At 35.8% G+C, this 26,836-nt stretch overlaps 1 protein-coding gene across 1 annotated transcript in view; it reads right to left on the bottom strand.

Moving 5' to 3' along the window:
- COL25A1 (collagen type XXV alpha 1 chain) overlaps nt 1-26,836 on the bottom strand; it is a 151,845-nt gene that overhangs the window by 10,212 nt on the left and 114,797 nt on the right. Inside the window, exons 18-31 of the mRNA XM_058193126.1 lie at nt 24,064-24,141; nt 21,760-21,783; nt 18,993-19,037; nt 18,274-18,318; nt 17,921-18,001; nt 16,499-16,561; nt 14,846-14,896; nt 14,268-14,294; nt 12,535-12,615; nt 10,945-10,980; nt 9,191-9,244; nt 6,111-6,164; nt 3,101-3,127; nt 2,140-2,193 (exon numbers count right to left, since the gene is read on the bottom strand). Coding sequence (XP_058049109.1) covers nt 2,140-2,193; nt 3,101-3,127; nt 6,111-6,164; nt 9,191-9,244; nt 10,945-10,980; nt 12,535-12,615; nt 14,268-14,294; nt 14,846-14,896; nt 16,499-16,561; nt 17,921-18,001; nt 18,274-18,318; nt 18,993-19,037; nt 21,760-21,783; nt 24,064-24,141 — 720 coding nt within the window. The remainder of the gene's footprint in view (nt 1-2,139; nt 2,194-3,100; nt 3,128-6,110; nt 6,165-9,190; nt 9,245-10,944; nt 10,981-12,534; nt 12,616-14,267; nt 14,295-14,845; nt 14,897-16,498; nt 16,562-17,920; nt 18,002-18,273; nt 18,319-18,992; nt 19,038-21,759; nt 21,784-24,063; nt 24,142-26,836) is intronic.

Genomic DNA, 26,836 nt, shown 5'->3' on the forward strand with positions numbered 1-26,836 from the left:
GAATGTTCCTGCTGTACTATTTTTATTCCTAAAAATACTACACCTTGGAAGCATTACTGTTTGTCCTAAACCAGTTTGGAAAGCACAATTAAAAAAGATTGAACAGGTACATTTCCAAGCTAAGGTTGGACTAAATACAGTTTCTAGAAAGTGACAAGAGACTGCTGCTGAAGGCGGCCAGTTTAGTTTTTCCTCTCAGACATAGTTTAATCCCTGCTCTCTATGCTATACTTCATTGTTGCAGAAGGTGGTGCTGCAGCCCTGTTATATTTCACCCAATTCTGTTAATTAGAAATTGTTCCAGGGAATTGATTTCCCCAACACAGTCAACAGGGAAAACATGAAAACTTTGTAAAATGAACTAAAGGAGGGAATAAGCCTAAAGAGAGCTTATTCAGTACAAAGCTCATCAGGCTATTTCAAAGCAGATCTCCCAATTTAGGTTTCATTTTCTGCCCAACCCCAATGAAATATTACAATATTGTTTATCCTACAAAATGACTTCTGTTTGATCTTTCAACTCTTTTATGAATTACACAACTAAAAAGGAAGAGTTATGCTGCTTTACATCACATCCAAAGTCGTATGACTTCTTTATCTTCTATGGTAGGCTTTGGGAATGGATGAGTCAAGGAAGAAAGGCTCAAGATAACATTGAATGTATGTAGGCTGTATGAACACGGATTTCCATTCTGGCTGATGAGGAGGAATATACAAATATAGGCTTTCTCCAGCAAAAAAAATGCATGCCTAATGCATGGTCATCAGCAGGGCTCTCTAACCTTGCCAGCTTTAAGACTTGTGGACTTCAGCTTTGCTGGCTGAGGGATTCTGGGAGTTGAAGTCCACAAGTCTTAAAGTTGACAAGGTTGGAGACCCCTGGTCATAAGAATTGGGACTAGAAGCAGCTGCCACTTCAGGGGCAAAGACTACAGTGTATTCTTCTGCCACAATAAAGGCATTCTTTCCTCTTTTCAATTTGGGAAATAATTACTATTGCAAGCTTCTTTCTTTGCTTATTAGCAATCTGATACAGCCAGCCTACGGACAATTTGGACTTCTGTTTTGAGTAGTTTGATGTGAATTCCTGTCATTTTTTGTTTTTGCTATTTCAGAATCAAAAGTCATTTGAATTTTCACAGAAACCTAAGGAGAATACATTGGAAATCTTTCAACTGCTGGGATGTCTTAAATACCAGCCACTGAACTAAAAAAGAAGACGTTTATATGTATATATTTGGGGGATGTATCAGTGCATAGTTTGCCTCACAGTGAAAATAAACCTAAAGAACTGGAGAGAGAGATCCATGCAAGGGCTGGATAGGTGCATGTACTTCAGAGCTTCCACACTGCATATTCTAGTAAAAATTCAGTGATTGTATGTGAGGGCAATCCAATGACAAGCATATTAAAGCTGTCTCAATAGGACTAAGTGCTTTAATTAAATGTTTAGCTATCACTTGCAGTAGGAATCCAATGCAATTAACTTTCTCAGAATTAGTCCAAAGTGCTCCTAGCTTAGTTTTCATCTTCTCAGCAATAAAGCTAGGTGCTTACAAAGTATAAATACAGAGCACATTTAATTGAAGTTTGTAGCCCTACCAGTGCATTGATTTACAAAAGCTGTCACTCTGGCCCAGGGTCTCCTGTCCTAGTGCTACTCCAATGTCTCTTGTCAGTAACTACAGTATAAACAAACACAGACTGCAAGGAGTCTTGGAGGGAGAAAACCTTTCTCCCATTATGGAATATGCTGATCTTTTTAGCTGTGGGTGGAAGCTTGGTTTCACATTCTGAAAAATGACTTTGTCTAGCAAAGCAGCGATAGGCCTTTTGGCACACAGAAGGCAGAAAGTCAAGCTCAACGGGACAAATTGTAGGCCTGGGAGAGAAAGCAACTGACTAAGCCAGTGCTTCTCAAATAGTGGGGTGCGCCCCCCAGGGGGGGCGCGAGGCTCCGTAAAGGGGGGCGCGTTTGACCTCGGCAAACACTGTCATAACAAGCTATTGATACTATTTACAGTCGCGCGGGGGGCGCGAAAAATGTTTTCTTCTTCCTAGGGGGGCATGACAGAAAATAATTGAGAAGCACTGGACTAAGCTAAGTAATCAAACAACAGTTAATAGCATTGAGGTCACCTTTTCTCCCTTTTCTCCTACATCACCCTTCTCTCCACGTGGACCAGGGAATCCCTATAAAAAATGAACAAAAATATCTCTATTGGCTTCTGTATATTGATATGTGGGTTTATTTTTTTATTTTTTTACTGTAGAGATGCCCCCCGGCAGCCCCACTCCCAAGAATTCTGCATCAAGTAGTTTGAAACTAAACAAGAATTGATAGAAAATTATCCTCGTTTTTCCTACATGCAAATTAGTGCTGGCAACGTTCAAGGACAAATGCTTCATAGAGGTTTAGTGACACTGAACAAATGGGCAACAGCATTCTAATTAACTTCTCTCCGTTCCAAAGAACTTTCACAAACTGGAACATCTAACCGCAGCTTCTCATTTAATTCTGATAAGATATAACTCAACTGCAGTCAGCATGTGCAATCAAAGATGCTGTAGCAACCTGGAAACACTAGTTTCTTGTGGGAACAACTTCCCATGAAGTTTTCGCTGTTTTAGAATGCAGTGGCAGCCTTTTTTTTTATGCGTGGTTTATGATAACATGATTAAAACACCCCAAAATTTGGAAGACCTGTTACTGCAAATAGGAGTTGCCTTGTGGTGATGTTTTGATGTGGCTGCATTTTCGAGCACCACTGACTGCATTTGTAAGGTTTGATGCACTTAGTATTATGCTTATAACAATACTGAATTGTACGAACATTTGTCATTCCGTGGTCATTTATTCGTGCTCTAGTTAGCATCAATTGCTGCAAAACCATTAGGGGTACTATTTATGGCCGTATTATTATTTTTTCCTCTAGTGTTATTTTAAGACAAATGGCAGTATAACGTTGAGTATAATCTCTGCATGATTGTCGTGCATAGGAAATGGGATAATCTTCAACATGCTGTAAGCATGCAACTATTTACTAGAAACAAATGTTTACCTACCACACAGACAAATAGGTGATCAATTATTACTTACATCAAGGCCAGGTTCACCATCTTTGCCCTATTAAATAACCATAATAGTTTTGTTAAGCTTTCAGGCTCTTATAAAACTTGAGTGGGCTTAAATATTTGCCTGGATTACTCAGGTATGCGCTGTGTACAAAATACAACTTTGAATCCAAAACTGACTTAAGAACAATCTCTCTGAATGAAGAACAATCACATACAATGCATTTACCCTTTTAATACTGAGTACTCTCTTAAACATGAGAAAATATTTAGGTATCACTTAGGGTTATTATTGTTATTGTTAAATATGCTTTTGTTGAAGCAAAATAACATGAAATAGTGAGTTATGATATATTTCGGCAAACCAAAGTTAACCGTTCGTTAGTTCAGACAAAATGTTAAGCAAAACATGAAAATAAAATCTTCCAAACAATTATTCTGAGTTTTGATGGACCACAGGAAAGGAAGAGAGTGGAAATCCATGGCACTGAATATATTCAATGACCAATTAATATCAAGCAATTTAAATGTCAGGGAATGCAATATATGTATGTTAATTATTACATTAGAACTCCTACTCAGGTTAATTTGCAAGAATGGGTTTGGATGAGGCAAAATGTCATTTGAGTAGAATCTGTCTTATTGATCCTTAGGATACTGGAACTCTTTAGGCATCTGCTAATAATCACGCCACCTAAAAAATACACTGGGAAACCTCTGAACAAGTCATTTTAGTAGCAATAGAACCACTGCAAGAAAACTCAGAAGTGTCTAAAAGATTGTTAATTAAGGACTTATTGAATCAAGGACCTCTAATTTTATATAAATTGGGAATCTGCTAGAACCTTTCCTAACTAACAAATGCTATTAAAAGGGTCACAAAATACCTTGTACCTTTTAATAACATTTATTAATAAGAAAAGGTGCTATCTGATTCTGATATTTTTGTCACCAGAGACTAATGCAGCACTCTTCCTCCAATGTCTAGTTTTCTGGAGAATATGAATTGAGGAAGTTGATTACGAATATGATCACTTTTATTCAGTCATATCTTCCCATCTTGTAGGATCTGTTAGGATGGACATTTTCTGAGTATCCTGAATTAAACAATAGTTAGTAGGAATGAATATTTATCCATATGATACATGGAGAGATAGAGAATGCTAAAAAGTTGGGAATTATCCTACATGACTATTTTCAATAAATATTTCTACTGAAATAGTAGAAGCTGAAACTGAAATAGTAGTAGCTGAAACATTTCTACTGAAATAGTCACCTGAATTGCTGAAAAAATATTATGAACTCACAAAGCAAGCTGGCAGAAGAACAGTGTGGTTTGAAATCTGAGACAGATGTTTCCAGAGCACCGCCTGCAGTCTTAATGTTAATCTGAGTGGCTAAAATGCTTGGCAGCAGTTCTTCAGGTTTTCAGACTAGTCTTTTTGCCTCAATTGGCTACATGCTTTACCAAGGAACTATGGCCATTCTTCAGCTTAGTAAATTCCTCCAGAACACAGTGATTCTCAGTAACTGATACAGAAGCCACCCCTGCCATGTTTGGGTCCTTTTGAATGAACACAGCACTTTTTTTTAAAAATTTACATTTATATCCCGCCCTTCTCCGAAGACTCAGTGCGGCTTACACTTAGCTGACAGACACTGTCAATGGAGAGGCATTTATTTCATGCTCTTCCATTTGCAAAACATTTTCTGATATTAAATAAAGCTATTTATCTAAGGGAGCTAGATGGTTAAAAAATATGATAGATAGATAAATAAGTAGGTAGGTAGGTAGGTAGGTAGGTAGGTAGATAGATAGATAGATAGATAGATAGATAGATAGATAGATAGATAGATAGATAGATAGATATCTGATGGAGAAATGGGTAAAACTGATTTATTCTAATTTGATATTGTCTAACCAAATATTTTTTTTAAATAATATGTGTTAAATAAATTTATACAATTTTTTTTTTTGTATATCATAGTTTTCAAATCTAAAAATTGCATGGTTTTTGGCTTAGGTGCTCCTTATGTGGTTTCCTTCTGTCCTTCTCTCCCTTTCATGTGTGCTTATACACAAATAGTTTCCTTTGCAGTTTGAATAAATGATATTGTGCATGACACAAAGAAGAATTAAGTACATTTCAATATTTAAAACTTTCCACAAAAATAATTACTTTCAAGCATTCTAATGTTTTCAAATAAACCACATCAAATTCAGATTATACGTATAAATATATGATTCTTTAGTATTCAACCTATAGAAAAATATTTCTATGTCAAAATATTTATCCTAAAATTAAACTGATATGGAGATGTCTCCTCATTTTATATAGATCTACATATAAATATACCTCTTATAAAATATTCATCAAACAAAATTTAATATCGGCACATTACAAATACCTGCAATGTTAGCAAAGTTTAATAATTGTTTCCAATATATTGCAATATTCAAGGCAGTTACTTATAGCAATGAGTAACTCATTTCATGAGCAAAGATACTTTGCCTAAGACATTTAATGAAACTAGACAATAACATAATTACAATATGTAACATTTAAAACAACAACAAAAACAATTCTTATCAAATTTGCTTCAAATGCAAATTAAAACAAAACAGCATAAAATGGTTTGTATAATTAAGACCTGATTGCTCTTTCCTCTAGAGAGATGTGTAAGGTTTTTTTAAAAAATAATCTAATATTTTATTGACAGAAATTCATACCAGTATAATTTGGTGCCTAAGGACACCTTCACAAAATTATAAAAATGGCAGGAGCAATACAAAAGAGTTGATATTCAATATTGGTTTTTCTTATTTTATTTATGTCAAACCTACTTTATTATTTTTGCAAAGTGTGCTAAGAGGATGAATGTATGTCTAAACCTGAAATAAGGGGATAGTCTCATGAGCCATGACTTGCTATTTAAACTAATTGCATTTCTTTGTTATGAACAGTTATTAAATGTACCAAGATTTAATGAAGGGTTTTACAAATATTGCACTTCTGAAAAATCATATAACTTACAGGCAAACCATATGGTCCTCTGGGCCCAGGATCTCCTGCAATTCCTTTTTCACCCTAAAATATAATAATATCAATGCTGCTCATATATAATAAAGAGATTTTATTATGCAATATGTTTCATTTATATCTACCCTTCATGAAAGCTCCATGTTTGCTTTTAGAACAAGCCTTTGGCAGCTCAACGAGGCATTTAAGGATTTCTTTGGAAGAAGAAATCATTTGTTGTATTTTAAGAGAGGGTGATAAGTTATTAAAATTGCTTATACTTGTTGTTAAGTTCGGGCAGTAACGAGGCTGGAGACCAGGGTAGTGCCAACAGCTCTTTAATATATGGTGAACCCAGCAACCGGGCTGGGGAAAAACCTCTCCTTATATACAGTTTAACCGGCGGCTTCAACCAATCAGCAACGTGCTTGTTTCCCGCCAAAACATTTAAAGATACATTACACTCCTTCCCTCCCAGAAAACACTTTACCCCTATTTACATGATATTTACATATTATTTTTCAACGTAATCACGCAAATAGACTGGGCGTCTCCTGACTCTTTCGGACCTGCGCAGTTCATTCCCTGGGAGTGGGTCGAGCTGACCGGAGGGGCTGTTTGCTCCTCTCAGCTCCTCCTCTAGGCCATCCGGCCCTGGATTATTTGCAGAGTTGTCCCTGCTGTTTTCTAATGGAACCTGTTGGCGTCGCTGGACCTCCGGGAACTGAGATAAGTCCTGCGATTTTCCCGGGTTTGAGTCAGCCAGGCAGTCCTTGAACACATCTTCGAATTCGTCCATGAGTGTGTCTTTTAGGTTAAAGTCACTTCTGTAGATGCCAGTCACTCCCATGCCCAATGCACGGAACCAGTCTAGTCCCAACAAACTTGGCAGGGTCCCTTCGACTATCGTGATGGGCAGGGTCTTCTTGTGCGGTCCGTACTCGACGCGGACGGAGGTGGTCCCTCGAACAGGGATGCGATTCCCTTGGTAGTCGTGAACTCTTAGCCGCTGTGTTTGCAGTTTGCGTTTGGCGATTTTCGGCAAAGCTTTCGCAAAAGTGTCCCAGGACATGATTGTGATCGCTGACCCTGTGTCCACTTCTAGTCGGCACGGCACTCCTTCGATTTTCGGTTTTGTGAAGATTTTCTTCTCGACGCGGGTTGCTGCTCGGCCTACTATCACGGTCGTTCGATTTGAATTCGCGCCCTTTTTGTTTTGACCAATCACGGGTCGCCTAGCCGATCCCGCGCTCTGATTGGTTGGTTTGAATTTTCGGCGGGAAGGTTGGGGTGCTCGACAGACTTGAGCCAGGTGCCCCTTCTTCTCGCACCGCCGACATGTAGCGTCCTTGAACTTGCATCGTTGACGCTGGTGTTGCCCTCCGCAACTTCCGCATTCATCCCGGTCTTCTTTGCCCCTTCTCCCGGTGAGGCAAACTCCTTCCTCATCCTCGCCGTCTGATTCGGTCTGGATTTCTTCGTTGTGGACCGGGGTTGATTTCGCGCTCGCCGTTGGCGTGAGTGGCTTTTGTAGGGTTTCCGCCGCTTGGGTGGACATCTCATGAGCTCTGGCTTCGTCCAGAGCGTTTGCCAGCGTTAGATTGCTTTTTGATAGCAGCCGCCTCCGCAAACGAATGTCTCTGGCCCCACGGATGAGTTGCTCTAACAGCTCCTCATCCAAGTCTCGGTACCCACAATCCTTGGAGGCTTTTCTCAGGGCGGCCATGTAATCGCTGATGGATTCGCCCTCTTGCTGTCTGCGCTCTCCAAATTCAAAACGCCGTACGTATTTGGACGGTGTTGGCGCGAAATGGTTCTTCAATAGATTTTGCAGAGTTTGCCACGATACCGATTGTACCGGCGTTGGCTCTGCCAGGGCTTCCGCGATGTCGATGACCTCGGGACCGCAGTGGCTCAGGAAATACGCCCTTTTGCGGTTGTCTGGCACTCCCTGCAGTTCGTTTGCCTCGAGGAAGCTCTCGAAACGGGTCATGTACGTTCCCCATTTCTCCCTGGATGGGTCAAACGGCGCGGGCGGAGTGTAGCTGGCCATCGCTGCGTTTCTGCCCTGAGTTTGCTGGGTTCGGTTCTTTCGTGCGTTCAGCTCGTTCCTGGTGCTCTTAGCCTCGAAATCCCACCTTCGTCGCCAGTGTTAAGTTCGGGCAGTAACGAGGCTGGAGACCAGGGTAGTGCCAACAGTTCTTTAATATATGGTGAACCCAGCAACCGGGCTGGGGAAAAACCTCTCCTTATATACAGTTTAACCGGCGGCTTCAACCAATCAGCAACGTGCTTGTTTCCCGCCAAAACATTTAAAGATACATTACACTTGTGATGAAGGGAAAGTCATTTATCTATATATTTATTTTTTCTTTACAATATTCTTATTTTTGCCTTCTGTTCTATATCTGTTTTTCTTCTCTGCACCTGTTTTTCTTTTGTCCTTTTTTAGTTTGTATTTGTTTTTTTTATTATTGTGGCTGTAATTTTTAAAACCTTGCTATTAAAAAGAAGCCTTAGGAAAGTCAAGATGAGAGATAGTGATAGGTCTATGCTCACTTCCTGTTATTCATCTCTAAAGGCAAAGCTGCCTTTTGTATGATTTTGTATGAATATCATAAAAACTCAAGTATTTACATTATACATAACATGTTTTATTAGCATACTACTCTTTCTGATGAGGGAGCTCTTAGCACCAAAACAACAATAACACTTTGTTGAAACAAAAAAAATGCAGCCTTGAATTGTGCAGCAAATAAAACTGTTTCCTATTAACATCTTTGAAGACAGTCTGGTGCTTTTGCATTTGTGTAAGGATTATAATATTAGGTGGAATGTAGATTTTTGTAACCATTGTCGTCATCATGACCATGATAATCATCTCTGAATGTCTTGATATGTTGTGAAAACCCAGTGCTTTTAGCTTGTTTATTGTTGGAAGTATTATGTAACCCTAAAGTATGGGAAAATTCAGTAATCAGGTTAGGCATTTTGTCTGAATGCAACCACCGCATATTTCAATAAGTAATTTGAACAGAACACAAAAATATACAATATTATTAAGGTATATTTGAACATCTCAGACATGGACTCACTCTGTCTCCCTTTGGACCTGCAGGGCCATGTGGACCAACGGGACCATCCATACCCTAGAAAAGTAAAAAAAAACATGATCTGAAAAAGGTTGGGAATTACCTAAATTAAGCTTTATGTTGAGTGAATCCATACAGAATCAAGCTTGATGTCAACAATTGAGAACATGGATTAGAATGATGGTTTAGTTGTTGAGATTCCAAATCTCTTGGTTGCTTTTGCAGACTCAGAAATCCCACTTGTGTTCCTGAAAGCTCTGTGGTGCTTCTTTCTATCTCTTGAATGTTTACTTGCTTGTTTAGATTTATATAAAATTTAAAATGTAGAGGGATCTTTTTCTAGGAAGAGTTAAAAGGTTAAACAAAGGAGATAACACAAGAAAATCCCATGCTGAATTCACAAAAAAGACTCACAAAGATAGTTGGGACAGGTGACACAATGAAAAAGGACATTTTCTATGGTCAATTAAACTATTATATCACTCTCTTGGAAAACAGGGTAATTTGTTTTAAATAACAGTAGAGATTCAAGATGTAAATGTGGTATCTTCCAACTTTATGAATAAGCTGCTTATCCCGGGCATTGCAAACTTTAGAGAATTTTTTGCTGAAACTATAGGGAGAATACTAACTAATGGGTGGAGTGGGGGGGGAAGCCATTTCAAACACCAAAACAAATAACAATTTTACAACATGGGTTTTGTCTTTCTTTAAACCAAGCTAGAGTAGCTGGACAAAGGGAAAGGGGGACTTCTTTAAACTGTGACTTCTACAATTATATTGTAGCTTGATTTATGTCACATCATTTGTCATGGACATGAGCATATGGGCTATCATATGGGCCTGGCCTACGTCAAGTGCCTGATCTTCGGACCTTCCGTCGTGAGCTAAAAACATATTTATTTACTCAAGCGGGACTGGCATAATAGTTTGATTTTATATTGGGGTTTTATTAATATTTTAAATTTTAAATTCATTTTTAACTATCAGCCGTTTAGTAATTGCTATATTTTAATTCCTTTTAATTGTATATATCTTGTATTTTATTTCTGGCTGTACACCGCCCTGAGTCCTTCGGGAGAAGGGCGGTATAAAAATTTAATAAAATAAATAAATAAATAAATAAATAAATCTATATAGTTACTAGTTATAAATTTAATTGAATCCAACATTTCCCTCTGGGAAAAAATTAGGATACAATATTGCTAAGTAATCACTACCAAGGTTGCTAGTCTATCATTATCAAGAATTCCCTCAACACTGTCAAACTATTTACTAAATCTGCACTACTATTAATCTTCTCATCGTTCCCATCACCAATCTCTTTCCACTTATGACTGTATGACTGTAACTTTGTTGATGGTAATCCTTATGGTTTATATTGATATTGATTGTTCCTGATTGCTTATTTGTACCCTATGATTATCATTAAGTGTTGCATCATTAAGTGTAAAATTGTACCCTATTACCATCATTTGTGTTGTAAATGTTGTACCTTGATGAAGGTATCTTTTCTTTTTATGTACACTGAGAGCATATGCACCAAGACAAATTCCTTGTGTGTCCAATCACACTTGGCCAATAAAAAATTCTATTCTATTCTATTCTATTCTATTCTATTCTAAATATCAGTATATAAATAACCTAGTCAGTTCTATTTCAACATAACCAGGGAATACTACATGGTAAATCAGCTGATGTGTTCACTGGGAAACAATTTGGGAATGGAGAAGGACATAGGAACAGGAAGGACTCACCCGGGCTCCTGGCTTTCCATCTAAACCAGATGCTCCCTGTATAGTTAAGTGGAAGCACAGATGACAGGGATAACAACGAATGACAAGAACATTAGATTAGTAACTGTGGTGAGAAACAAGTACAACTTCTTTTTTATACACAGATTACACAGTGTAACAGGAATAAATACCACACTACTGCATTAGATAAGTTATAAAATTATACACAACACAACAAGTTTATGATTTTACTAGAGGCTATACAATGGTAATCTTATTAACTAGCGGAATTGCTTAATGAGATCAGAATTAGTCCTTAGATGCATCAGTGCTACAAAGTTCACTTGCTATAGTGTTTGTTGATCTTTAATAAACAGATCATTATTTTAAAGTTAGTAAGAGATACACAAGCAAAACAAAGATATAAGTATATTTTCATAACCAGAACTAAAACACTAAGATAGCAGTAGTGCAGTAAAAATTAAATATATGGTCTGACGATAACAGATTTAAAACCATAACTATTTTTAAAATATTTCTGACAATCTGCAATAAATTACTAGATAAGCTAGTTCAGTGATTTGTAGTAGTGACTTGTAGTCATGATTAATATAAGAAGAATATTAAAATTAGAGCTACTTTAGCAATTATTTCAATAAATTTAGCCATCATGTCTGAAATATCTGTCAAATTTGCAACCCTCAATTTGGTATTGCTGAGAGTTATATGATCCCTGGGGATATTATATGAATAAGATCAATGCAGTGCTGTCACACACATACCACAATGAATTAAAGATGTCAGATAGCTTTATTTGGTAGACTTTATGTATCCAGTGGCCCTTGAGAATTTTCACACCTTGATCAAGCAAAGTTATATATTATATTTCTATTAATTTTATCAGAACAGAGTTAAGTTGCTGAATTTCTATAAAAGGACTTGACTTTGGATGAATGCCCCTTCTGAAAAGATTTGTTCAGTTATTTTACTTTTGTATGTTTTTCATTTTAGGAAGTGAACTTTTCCACTGATATGACTCAGTTTGTTTGTGTTTAAAAAATCTTAACACTTCCAGAAAGCAAAATAGGGGTTTTATTGATCATCACTGACTACCAATGAATTAGTACCATACAAAGGAGAGCAATTCCAAAAAATGTTAAATCACAGAAGATATAGTTCTACAAGCAAATAAAAAATAACTTTGTTACATAAACGTGTTAATTAGGATACTAAACATAATTGCCTCATAAAATATCTATATTATAATTACAGCCACTTTGCTTAAACAAAAATCTACAGTTAGCATATGGACAGTCTTTGTGTGGACAATGGTTAATATTTAAACAAAACATTGCACAACATTTAAATAATGGCATTATTAATGGCAGAAAGTCACGTTTTTTAATTAATGTTGCCAACTGACAAATAACAATATAAAAGCAACAAATAACAAAACCATATACTATGGGATGACAGAAGATTAGACTTAAGAAAAAGACACCACTTCAGCATGAGATAGCTTTATATTTGCTATTGAGTAAACCAGAGTTTTGGGCTGAAAGTAGAATGAGAAGCTTGTAATCTGCACTGAAATGGAAGTATTTTACTTACTGGAAGACCAAGGGGCCCTCTGTCACCCTTGTGACCTGGTTCACCCTTCAATCCTTTAAGACCATTTAACCCTGGTTCACCCTAAATATAAAAGTATAAATGCTATTTTGTGAAGATGCTGACAGGGATACTCAAGCTGGGACAGAAGAGAGCCAGTGAAGGATATGAATATAAATCCAGTTTTTTTTAACACAAGTGGTTATGTTTATCAAAATCGATCATCTTGCTGCTAGATCATAACGTGTTTTTTGTATGGCAATAGTCATGACTCCTATTAAAGGAGGTGGCATGAAACTATCTACATAAACTTGCATGTTTGAATCATACACCTTGGAATGTTTCTGAATAATTTGGATATGGTTTTACTGTCATACTTGCTTATGGCAAATGTATTCCAAACCCATTCATAATCTTGCAGGCTTTCAACAAAATTAATGAAGCCAGAAAAAAAATATGAATGTGATCAATCAGAATTACAAAGTATTTTTTTTCTACATTGCCTTAACTGGCTTTTTCTTCAGATAGCAAACTAAAATATGCATTATTTCATGAAAATATATTCCAAACCTTTAAGCATGGCTATTATTAGTTAAACAGAGGAAGACTGTGATACATTGGCTTATCCTTTCTCATGATATAACAGTTACCCCAAAAGTAATTAAATGCTTACTGACAACCAAAGTTATTAAAATTTCAAATTTCTGAAATTCTCTGATAAGGAAACTCTTCTACTCTGAAAAAAAAAATCTAGATATTTCTAATTGAATCAACATTTATAATTTAAAAAACCCAGGATAATTACCAGTGAATTTTCCCAATTTACAAAGAATTGATATGTAAAAATAATTCACTACCTCAGCTGAATAGAATTTCATGACATTTCTAAAGAGCAACCATGTGTACATTTATTTTTGTTTAATTTATAGCCTTTCACCATAGAATTTTATGGTTTCCAGATTCATATAAACTTCAATAAACCATGGTATATTTAATTATTTTTAAAATAAAGTATAAATTTTTAAATAAAAAGTTATAATAATTACAAAGTTGCATTCTCAAAAAAAAACTTTGAAATATGAAATAAATGCAAATAGCATTAAAGTGTATTAGGGCTTAAATTATTCTTTTTGAAGTGGCTAAATATTGAACAATGTGTTTGCATGCACATTTAATTCCCATATATTTTAAATAATATTTTGAACTGCAAGGGTGGATTTTTGACTGGTATTGTTAGGAACATGGAGTTTCAAATACAAAGATATGGGCAAAATAATTCAACAGAACATATTAAGAGAAGAAATGAGCTTGATCAGAAGACTGAAAGACAATAATGAAGAATAAAATATTTTTTAAAAAAAACTTTAAAAAACTTCTTAAGTACATAAACACTCGTCCTCTGTTTTCCTAAACTTTTCTGTAAGGTAGCTTCAAATGTCATAGTTTGAAACTATCACCGGACAACTAAATATTAATACTGACTCCCCATAATTAACATTATAGAAAGCTAATTTAGGTTACATTGATGTGAAACAGACACAGGAAATTGCCATAAATCCTTATATATGTTTTGACATTTTATTTTAAGCAGCTGCTTAAAGGTTTACGAATATTTTTAAAAATTCACAGAAAAATGAGACAAGGACAAAATTTTAAGTGCATGCCTCACATGATTAATGAGAATGACAGTATAACAAATTGGAAAAATGATTTTAGTTGTGGACTTAATTCTTTACCTTTGGCCCTGGGAGTCCATGAGGTCCCTAAAAATAAATAAAAAATAACAATTTAAAGGATACACTTCTCTATTATTTCCATATATTTATATTAGAGGGGCTCTCTGAGTGTATCCATGTGTACAACTTATGAAGGGATGGTTGAGCAAAACTGCATTAAGTAATAACTCTTAATTATTTAATAAAAGCCAAGTCTAACAAATTAAAAACCTTTATCCATTTTCAGCTCCAAAATGTTTTCTAAAGATTTTGAAAATATGTGAAAAACAATTATCAGAAGCAGAAATCAATAGGATTCTTGCTGGTTACTTTTATATAGTCAAAGGCATCTTTGCAAAATTACTCCTTTCTTATATCTGCCTATATTACAATTCATTAAAAAAAAACATTTGACACCACTTTTTCTTTTTCTTTTCCCCCAATCTCTTCTACTACTAGGAGCCCCTGCAAATGTTAGGTATTTGTTATGTGAACATCTTTTCTTTCAAGGGCATCTTCATCTTTTCAAGGGCAGGAAACACTGATGAATTGCTTTAATTCATGAACTACACAATAGATAAATATCTAAAAATGCTTACCATAGGTCCTGGTGGACCATGTGGACCAGGGGAACCTGGAGGTCCTACGATCTGTGTAATATATATATATATATTTAGAAAATAAATTTATCATTTTAACAGACAGGGTTTCATTGATCTGCTGGGAGCATGAAATTAGCTGTAATGCTTTGGATGCAGTGGTGGGTTTCAAAATTTTGTATTATCGGTTCTGTGGGTGCGGCTTGGTGGGCATGGCGTGGCTTGGTGCGCATGGCAGGGGAAAGATACTGTAAAATCTCCATTCCCACCCCACTCCGGGGGAAGATTACTGCAAAATCCCCATTTCTTCCCGATCAGCTGGGACTTCGAAGGCAGATAATAGATGGGGGTGGGGCCAGTCAGGATTTTTACTACCTGTTGTGACCCAGGTTCCTGGACCCGGACTCCTGGACTTGGATGATTCAGAAAGTGAGGGAGAAGACCTGGCAAGCCCTGCTTCTCTTGGGCCCTCTCCCTCCCTGGCACCCACTCAAAGGGAGGAGGAGGGGCCGGCAAGGCCTGATTCTCTCGAGCCTTCTTCTGATTTGGCAATGCCCCAAGAACAGTTTTGGAGTGATGCAAGATTGCGCAGACGTGACCGGTGTGCGCAGCAGAAGCGTTGGGATAAAGCCAAGGAATGATGGTCATGCAGTGACATCTGCAGAGACTATAAATAGGAGGCGGGACTTCCTGGTTTTTTGTCTTGGACAAAGCAATGAATTTGCGCGGGCAAACTGTATCAATGGAGGGAAGAATATATTCGTGAGTAATTCTGGCCTTATCTATAATTTCCTCGTTATCTCCAGAAATTTGGCAGGCCCGTGGGTAGACGTGGCCAGGACATTTATCTGTGTAAATAAAGTAGAAGAGGAGGCCTTTGACTGACTCTTTGTTGGGAGTATTGGGGGAGGGAAATAGAACACTACCCGTTCTCTGAACTACTCAAAATTTCTGCCACCGGTTCTCCAGAACTGGTCAGAACCTGCTGAAACCCACCTCTGCTTGGATGTGCTAGTGATGCAACCCTTTGTTGGAGCATGTTGTGGTTGTTTTTTAATTCATTTCTGTATCAACTTTCCTAAAGCCCAGGGCAGTTTGCAATGAAAATGAAAACCATTAAGCAAAACCTATGTCCCTTGCACCACAATCATGAAGCGAATTGCCCATGGTCAGTAAGGAAGGCTTCATGTGACCACGATTTCTCATTTTTACTTCATCTTTCCATTGATTCTGTGAGTTGGCTGTGAAGCCCATAAATGGCAATCATGTTGCTTTTAATGTTTTAATCTGTTTAGTTTCATAGTTTTAATATGATATTGTGTTGTTTTAATTTTTGATTGGGAGCTGCTCGGAGCTGGTTAAAAAACAGGTGGCTGTTTAAATGTTTTAAATAAATAATCAATAATCAATAAATCATGTGATTGTAGGATTGTGCCATGGTTGTAAATGCCTGCTGGTTATGAAGCAGCCAAATCTTGATCACATGACAGTGGGAATGCTGCAATGATCATAAATGCAAAAATTGGCTTTTTCAGCATGGTCATAGCTTCCAATTGTCACTAAACAGGACAATGATTAAACAAAAACTACCTGTAGTTAGAAAGCCAAACAATTATATTTACAGCAACACTGAAAGAATTTAGCAAGACTCACAGAAGGACCTTGAGAACCCGGTAATCCAACATCTCCTTTTTCTCCTTTCATTCCATTGGATCCCTAAAAAAAAAGTTATGGAATTATCATACATACTGTCATCTAATCAGCTGGTGAATTTTTCTGCAATAAAACATGACTTATCATGTTGCACCTTACTAATTATAAGACATAATTTGTCTTCTATTTTTATCTAGCCTCATACTTCATGCAGATAAATTCAGTCCAAAGCCATTGAAAGATCATTAGACTGGCTGAATCTATGCTGGGTACCAGCTTCAGTTATTTCAATATATCAGGTGGAATTCAAGTGATGTAATCAGAAATCTTTTTTTAGGATTTGATGTTTTGAAAATTAGGTACAACTATCCTCAGTATGCCCAACTTTGAGTATGTCTGTTACATCTACAATCGTCAGGTTCATACTCACAAGAGATATAAATCCATCCCAGTTTGAATTCTATTGATTCTTATCTACTGCCAATTTGTTTTCACCAGTAGTGGTTCAGATTCTTATAAAGAGGGTTAGCATGCAATAAATCAATATTCATTTGAACCTCAATTGCTGATTTCCTGCGCTTGATATGAACTTTAAATTTATGAAATGTATCATCACCCTTGAGAAAACAGTGCACTTGAGAAGAATAATAAGTGCCCCAACAAACCAGCAGGGTTTTCAGTTCTTTATCTCCTCAGTGTGATACAGCTGCTTTCATTTTACATATATAGTAAACATCTAAAGATGCTAGATAATATGGAAATGTTTTCACAGGAATGCTATCTCCTGTAATGCAAGCTATTAATAATACACTATAAGTAAGAAGGGAGGGAGGGAAGGAGAGAGAGCGAGAAAGGGAGGGAGGGAGAGAACTTTAAATACACTGTTATACAGTATATACTGCTTTATTTTATAAACAGTTCACCTCCCACTAAGTTTAATTAACATATTTATTTGCAATTTTGCTAGTTAGCTTTGTCACATCTTAGAATTAAAACACGATTAATTGATTTACCATGTTTCCAAAAGAAGATAAATCAGGAATGATATATTATTTCTATACCTTTCTGATTTTTATTTACACACATACAACCACATGTATGTTCAATGTATTTATATGTTCAGTTCATTTACACTACCCATACACTTGGAATTCCTTCCACAAAAAATTACTATTTCTTCTCTTCTTTCAAAGCTTTCTTCAAAGCTGTCATTTCTTTGATTCCACTAATCTGAAATTAATTAAAACTATCACTCTTTTCTCACCATCTTCCATTGTTGTCCTTCCTTTATGTAAATCTTTTTGCATAGTACCAAGTAACATGTTATAAAATAAAAACAATATGAATGATTGTCTTTGAGAAAAAGATACTGAAGCAGCAGTGAGAAATGATGCTATCAAATACAATTTTAAACAAACTTACTGGCAAACCTGGAAGTCCAATACCTCCTTTTTCTCCTGGTATTCCAGGGTCACCCAGATCACCTTTTGAACCTTTGAACCCCTGAAATGGCATATTTATGACAATGAACTGTGCATTATACTAACAATGTAAATCAATTTGAACTGTATTAACTTCAGAAGTAGAAAATGTAATTACATTAATAACTGGCAGTATTTTTTATTCTACAAAGATAGCAAAAAATGTTCTGTAGCAAAATATTTCCTTCCTCCTCTTTTCCTCCCGCCCTCTCTTCCTTTATATTCAGTTTTTACTGAACCATTATCATATCATATTCCTTTATCAATAGTAATATCATAAAGATGTTCAAATACCTGCTCCCCATCAGCACCAGGTAATCCTGGTGATCCAGATTCACCCTGCAAAATAAAATCCAAATCCAACTCAATTCCACGGTGGTATTATTATCTGGAATATATTGTAATATAATATAATACTAAATAAATAAGACTGCTTGATCAGTGTGCTTTCTCCTTCCTGCTTCTTCCTACAAGGAAGAAATCAAAGGCACCTACTTCAACTTTTGAACTAACCAATGTTTCTTATTTAGATTGAACTAGAAATTCTGATTCACTTCCAAAATATGCTTTATTGAAACAAGCAAGAATAGTAATAATAAAAACCCATTGGTGGTTCCTGATGTAGTCCAACAAAGTTTCTCTATCTAATGCTTCACAAAAGACCAGGAATAAATGGACATGTCTATAATCTTTGGGATACCATGAAATTCTTTCATAAATAGTATTCTCATGAATAATTGACTATATAATCTTGCTTTACAAATGTTTGATATTGAAATTATTTTAAAGCACTTCAAGAATAGTTTAAGAATATTAAATGATCATTCAAATTTGTTGTTCAAACTTAGTTGTTATGCAATAATTTGTTATTGTTGAACTAAATAATTTTTTAATCATGCTAGTGTCTTGTAAGATCTTCAACGTACACAGTGGTACAGACTTCATATGTCATTATTAATTATACCAAATACATAATATACTGATAATCACACAAATACAATTGATATGCTCACCTTTGATCCTTTCAATCCTTGGGGTCCAGGTGGGCCTGGAGGACCCTAAATATAAAATTAATTCCCTTTATTGCAGTATACCTTACCCATATATTCATCAAACTTTTCTCTGAAACATATTCTAATATGTTATGCAAAATAAACATCACAACAAGAAAACTGCATTAAAACAGTCAAGGACTAACAACATCAATGACAATTGATGACCATATACAGATAGACAGACAAAATGTGTTAAATATCAGAATGACAGTATTAAACAGCAGTGATGAAATCTAACTCTAACAAACTAAACAGTTTTTGGTACACAAAGATAGATATGCCATCTGATTGTAGAATAATAGCCGATTTACTTGATTCCGAGATACGTATGGCCACTTAAAAGGCTGCCTATTCCCAGTTAAAGACTAGCCATCCTGTAATATATACTACTTAACATAATGCCTGCAGGAAGAATTAAATAGAATTATTTTTCAAGACTTCCAGGATTTTGTTTGTATGGGGTTTTTTTTGGATTATAGCAGGAGAATAGGAAAAGCTGATGCTTAGCAAGATTTTAAAAATGTACATTAATTTTCATTTACAACCTTGCCAAAGAGATCAAGACAAGGTAAGGATGGAGTTAAGTCTGATAGTCTATATTACGCTATCTAAGAATTATTAAGGATTTATCAGTTCTATGGATTAAATAAACAGCTGACATGATCAAAGGACCAAAAAAAAATTAGTGGGGGTTAGGATATGTATGACAAATCATGCCTGGCTCAGATTAAAACAGCCTTTTTCAACCTTTTGCCCTGGAGGAATCTTTGAAATAATATTCAGGTTTTAGATTACCCCCGCATAAAAATCACAAAAAATATGAAACCTATACAATGCTTTACAACATGTACAACACTAGCAAAGCAACAGGCTAGCAGCTGAATCCCAGCACATAAAAATTCCAATCACTGTGAGCACTAGAATTACATGGCATGCAATGTTAAAAAAATATTTATCTTTTTCTCAATCATGATCTCTTGCAGACCTTTTGTGGAGTTTAGGGACTCATGGAATCCCCGTTGAAAAGACTATAATCTCATTTCAAAGATGACTGATTCCGTACTACCAGAAAATTAACCAGAAAGTACTGAGAGAGGAAAACTACAAGGCTATTGTCCTCCTCTCTGCATATTTCTAATTAGTAAATTTGTGTAATTGTAAATCTTGTAAATAAGTCTTGATAAAACAAATCCGTATTGAGTTCCATTAGAAAAGGTTTGGTTATTTGACTGCTATATAATATGGTCTGATTGTCTGTTAATGGTATAAGTGCCATAACTACTTTCCAAAACCCAGGATATAACTGCAAAATAAATTGCCCAGTCTTTACAGAGTTTTAATAACATCTATTCAAAAAGTTTGTTTTTTATTTTTTATGTTATTTTTAAAATGTCACACATCTCAATTTCCTGCCAAGAGCTGGAATGAGTGGCATCGCCAGGGAGCTAAACTTTCCTAAATAGGAAAGACAAGACAAAGATGTAGCTTGTTTTTTTATGGAGGCCTGATTGCAACAATTAAGATATTTGGGGCAAAGTTGGGTCAGGCAGATACTATGATGCTGCCAATCAATTCTCTACATGATTTTAGTCAGAAATCGTCTCTATTCTGCTATGCAATAAGCACCAGAAGAATAAGAATTGCCCTTGAAACATTATGCCACACAATCTAATGTAAGTATACAGTAAATCAATAATACAAGCTGTCATTTAGCTTTGTTTTTCTTTCAATACTAATTTAGCATTTTATGCTGAGTGCTACACAGCAATGAAATAATAAAGAAAAATCTATTTAATACTCCCCCTTTCTTTTTCATTACAACTTTTTAAGGGGAGTTGGGCTGACAGAATCTGAAAGTCATCCAGATGACTTTCATACCTAAGGACGACTAGAATTCATGATTTTCCAGTTTTTTAGTTCAGCACCTTAGTCAGTATGGTTCTATATTTCCTGGAAATATCATTGCTTATCTATATTTGGCTGACTTTGATGTTAACTTGTTTTACCTGTAAGTTAATTAAAGTAGAGATGAAGAAAGCCAATAGGAAAGTACAAAAATTGAGGCTTAGCGATGTTTTCAATTAGTTATTTGCAATTTCTGTTAATATTATTTTACACGTTTTTAAATAATACAAATATTGTATATTTGTATTTTAGTCATTATTGATTCTGAATAGAAAAGAAACATTTTTAATGGACAGTAGTTGCATTGAAATTTAAAGCGACTGTTCAAAAATTACTTATTATGGCAATTAAATTCATATCAATTATACTGAATGAAATAAATACAATTTTGAAGCAAGCATGTGCTCTATCTTCTAACACAACCAATATGATTTAAAAAAAAACAATTCAGAAAAGTAAGTTATAGGAAAAATCAACCACTTTTTAAGTTATTGCATTTTAAAATTTCCACTGAAAATTGCACTAATGCCTAGTTTAAATAAACATGGTTAAACAGATCTTACAATGCTAATAAAAACTTGAATCCCTACTTTTTTGCTGAAATGGCCATACTGTTCCTATTAATTACCATAAGTACTAAAACTAGAATCCTAGCTTTCCACAATGCATCCACTGATACACCTGATTTAGAAAATAGAGGCGGTGTTAATGCACAGTTAATATCTGATGGACAAAAAGACATCTATAAATCAGAATAAGTGTAAACATGCAACACCACACAAGAAAACAGCCACAAAACACATCATGCAATAGGAATTACCGTGACAGTTAAGGTGGTAATCCTCTGTTGGCAAAATATATTAGCAGGAAATAATGTTACCAGATGTTCAGTTTGAAACAAAATACTTTGCTTGTTTAAGAACAGATTTCACAGAATTGAGGAAAGTTTGAGAGAAGCATCTGACTAGCTCCCCAAAAATAAAAGATTGTTTAAGTACCACTCTTACATCTTTACATCTAAGTATCTATATGTAACAATCCATGTATTTATTGAAGTATTTACTATGAATTACTTTGTTTGCTTTCAAAAAGAAGTACTGTCAATTTCCTATTGTATTATAATGATTTTAAGATCAATTTTTGTAAACTCACAAATAATGATCTTGAAGGAATGTATATGCATCTGTGGGAATATAAATCATTAAAGATAAAAGGTAAAGGTTCCCCTCGCACACATGTGCTAGTCATTCCTGACTCTAGGGGGCAGTGCTCATCTCTGTTTCAAAGCCGAAGAGCCAGCACTGTCCAAAGATGTCTCCGTGGTCATGTGGCCAGCATGACTAAATGCCAAAGGCACACGGAACACTGTTACTTTCCCACCAAAGGTGGTCCCTATTTTTTCTACTTGCATTTTTTACGTGCTTTCGAACTGTTAGGTTGGCAGTTTTTTTGAACTCTGAAATAAGCGCTTGGCCTTATTGCCATGCACTCAAAAGCCCGATTGGACTTATTATCAGGGGATGTCTTATTTTGGGGAAACAGAGTATTTTATCACCAATAAAAGGATTTATTTTTGAAATGTTTACTTTTTCAGGATTTTGAAGGTTATTGGAGAATCCAATAAGGATATTGTTTTAAAATGTTTATTCCTTCAGTATTTTGACTGCTGTTTATACATTTATCTCATATTTTGTAAGTAGACATTAAACACTACTTTTCAATGATGAAAGTTTTCTATTCCGTAAAGATTATGGAATGCAGCTTTCATGCAACAAAATCTTGCTGTAACTTATAACCTTCATCTTCAGAAAGGAAAGTTAGTGATTGATCTCTATAGTGAGTCTTTTGTTTACTGTGCTAAGCAACAACCACAGGCATCAAAATTAAATTCTATATAGCTTGAAAAGTTCTTTGAAAAAGTCCTTGAGAAGGGATAAGGCTGAATCTTATATTGGCAAAAGCAACTAAGTTTGCAAACATATATCTATATAATGAGACAGTTTTCTGAGTAGACAGATATATGACTAAATTTAAGATTTCATATCCAAAATCCCTTGTGTGATATCTAGATTAAAAAGCTTCATTTCATGAAGAATCTTTGATTATTCTGAGGGACTAGTAACTGGACTGGACACTTATATATGGATTATTCTAATCATTTCTCATATTTAGCATCTCTGTTTTCTACAAATATTATACCTTAGCTGACTCTCAAGTAAGTCACTGTTATGAAATAAACTGCAATGATTTCAGTTACATCAAATTGACTTTAAAAAAGAAGACAACTTTGGACATAAATTAATAGCAATATATTTTCAGAAAAGATTTACAAGATATGTAATTTACACAAGACTTTCCTGTCCATTACCTAACTATGGGTAAAGGTAACAATGAGCAGTCAGAATAAAATTCTTTACAACTAATTGTCCCATTTAGCCATTTACTCTGTATTAAAATAACTTCATTTGAAATATACAATTTTTTGGTGAACTATTTTGTGTTTTTTTTTTCAACTTCCCAGTCTAGTTTATAGACCTAGGATTTCTTGGTTGTTTCCCATCTAAATACTAACCAAATCTGACCCCACTTAGCTTTTCCCAAATAATACACAGTTAATTAGCTGCTGCTTCCTGTTATGGCATTTTGAAATATTTAATATTGAAATATATTCTAACATCTTATTAACCATAAATTTTAAGCAAAGATCTGGAGATGCAAAAGCAATAATTTATTTAATGCTATCATGGAAGAATACTAACAATTAAGATTCCATATCAGGCTTCCCTAATTTGGTACCTTCCCAAAAACTGGAACTAGAACTCCCAGCCAATATAGCTAGAAGCAACGCTATCTAGAAAATGTACATGTTGATGTACATTCAAGGAACAACAAATTAGGGATAATTTGTTCCAGATAATCACTGCACATGGTGTTTTCTAAAAATATATGAAACTGTCTTTTACCCATTAAATAACACTATTTTACGATCAACTTATTTTCAAGTTCTGTTATAATGGAATTAAAACAAGGATCATATACATGCAAAGTTTATGCTTTATTACTCAGTTATACTGATAACATATGAACAACAGCACTTTATATTTATTGTGTATTGATCACAAACCTGTAATGCTTCATGGATATTTCCATTGAAGTCAATGATTTCTGTGGCACCTTGGTCACCTTTTTCTCCAGGTGGACCCTATAAAAAAAGCACTGGAAATGTACAAACATGTCGCATTTGTCACAAACCCACATTACAAATTGTGTTAATGAATGTAATAAAAACAATTTCATTTTATAGGCTCGTTTTGCAAGTGTAACTAATTACAGTACACATTGTTCCATTAGTATATGTGAATATTAGTATATTCCTAATACCACCTATTTCCTAATTTAGAGTTAAGGAAAGGCTCACAGAGATTGGGGGAAATTTTCTTTCTCCCAGCAGAGATTGGGTTTTTGCACAATGTGTTCAAACACATTTTTCGACAACTGATTTAATTTTTGTTGGTAGTCTATCTAAAACAGTAGAAATTACTTCAGCTACTTCAATGTCCTTATTGTCAGCTCTAAATACGGTTGCTGTATCTGTTGATATTGGCTTAGTCCAGGCATCCTCAAATGACGGCCTGTGGGCCAGATACGGCCCACCAATGCAAAGTATCCGGCTCCCGGAATGGTGGGATTAAGCCCTGCCCCTTGCCCCGCCCCTCACTGTCGGCCTTATTTTCCAGTGAGCATCCACTCCACACACACTTGAGCGGCACTTCTGATCACACAGCCGCTGCCAAAGGTAAGGCTGAAGGGTGTGGGGGAGGACCAACTGACGGGTGATCTCACTGGTGCAACTTGAAAAGCAGCTCTGGGTTTTTAAAGTACTGCTTTAAATTAAAAGTCTTTTTCACAGCCATGTGAACCAGGGCCAGTGTTTGAGTAAGGGAGGGGCTGCTTTTAAAGTAGCACTTTAAAAGTGGGTGGGTGGGGGACATGTCTCCATGTCTCCTGGCTTTTTCAAAATCAGCTGAAATTGGCTAACGCTAAGTGCAACTGCAGTACAATGCCTGAAGGAGAATTCACCCACTGCTTTGATTCTTGCCATATATAAAGTACATCCACCAAATTGGTTGCTGAACAATTTTGGTAGCTATTCCTGTGTGTGTGTATACATGCACAAGTGTGGCAAAAAGCAAATCAATTTGTGAATTCTCCTCCAGACCTAAAAGACCTTTAGCCCTGTAATCCCAATTAATTCAGAAAAGGAGTCTGGTCTCCTATCCCTTCTCTGGTTGCCTCCCCTGCTGGCAGGCACTCTCAGGTCCTGCTGCTGCTGCTTGCAAAGAGCCCTGAAGCCTTTGGCTGGAACCAAAGGGGAAGGACCCATGTGGGCCCATAGAGAGGAGAAGGGAGGGGAGGGGCATTCACTGACAGCTTCTCTCAGCCTGTCATTACTTCTGTGCTATAGTGATCCCTATTTTTTGTAGCTCTGTATTTACTGGTATCTTACTAATAGCAATTCTGAATCCCTAGGAAACATGTCAAAGAAAAGAAAAACTGATTCTTGAGTGCAGTTCTGTCTGCTTCCAATGTCTCTCAATACCCATCTTGGGGTTTTTAGTTGCAGTCTTAATTGGTGCAGTTCTCAGTCTGGTTTACTGTGTGGTCATCTGAAACATATGATCAGGAGTTATTCTGAAGGAAATCCTGTTTGTTTTATTCTTTTTTTAATGGCCTATTTTAAGGAGCCTGAAGCTGCTGTTGTAATGAAAGGCAAGCGACAAGAAAGTGTGCACTCTTTTTTCCTTGCGGGGGGGGGGGGTCTTAAGTAAATAGATTCTTTGGGTTGAGCAAGTTAAGCAAGGACAAAGGCAAAATGGACTGCTAAATTGGCCACGTCCACCCAGTCACATGACCACCTAGCCATGCCCACCCAGCTGGTCTGGCCCCCCAACAGTCTGACGGACCGTGAATTGGCCCCCTATTCAAAAAGTTTGAGGACTCCTGGCTTAGTCTGATCTATATTTATAAGGAGTTTTTTTGTCATTTGTATTGTATACTTTGAATGCATTATACCTAGCTTTCTTGAAAAATCTATAATGCTGGGAAAGGTGGGAGGACAGAAAAAGAGGATCACCAGTAACAAAGTGGATGGCCTCAACTGCTGTGTATTTCACAGCTACAGTATAGTGTCATTAGCAAAGCACAGATTGTTGATATTTATTGGATTATTAGCACCTGCTTAAACCTAATCCAATTATATCAATATTACTTTTTCAAACTCTAGAATGCAACTTCAGTTACATCTATTCAGCATTTCTTTTTTCTTGTTTTTTGAGAGAGAAATCTCCAATCCATTTTATAGCCTTTGAGTATGCATATCCGACTTAGTTTCATATATCAGTTATTTAATGCACAAGGTTGTAGATGTGTAAATTGTAGTAGGTGCTATGTTTGAAAACATACACTAAATCTTTTAGAGTCAGACAACATTCATTTAATAAATTATTAATAATAGTAGCCAACTATTTGTGAGAATCAGTATAACTATGTGTTATATGTTAATGAATGAATGCTATATTGGTATATCTATGTGCTATATGCTAATGAATGAATGATTATGTATTGTGTGAAAAAGGATGCCTATTCGAGAATAAACATTAATACCTCAGTGCTATTAGAAGGCATTTTATAGCTACTCACTTTTTTCAATACATTATTGAAGCGGATCTTATCATTCTAGATCATTTCTCATGTTTCTCCATGTTGGCAAGATGACTGAACTTCAACTCCCAAAATTCCCCAGCCAGCATTGTATAAAGCAAAGTATAAAGGCTGAGGAATTCTGGGAGTTGAAATCCACACATCTGCTAACACTGATATAGATTATATAATCAAAC

The sequence above is a fragment of the Ahaetulla prasina genome, chromosome 8, assembly GCF_028640845.1.
Source record: "Ahaetulla prasina isolate Xishuangbanna chromosome 8, ASM2864084v1, whole genome shotgun sequence".
Taxonomy (NCBI): Eukaryota; Metazoa; Chordata; class Lepidosauria; order Squamata; family Colubridae; genus Ahaetulla; species Ahaetulla prasina.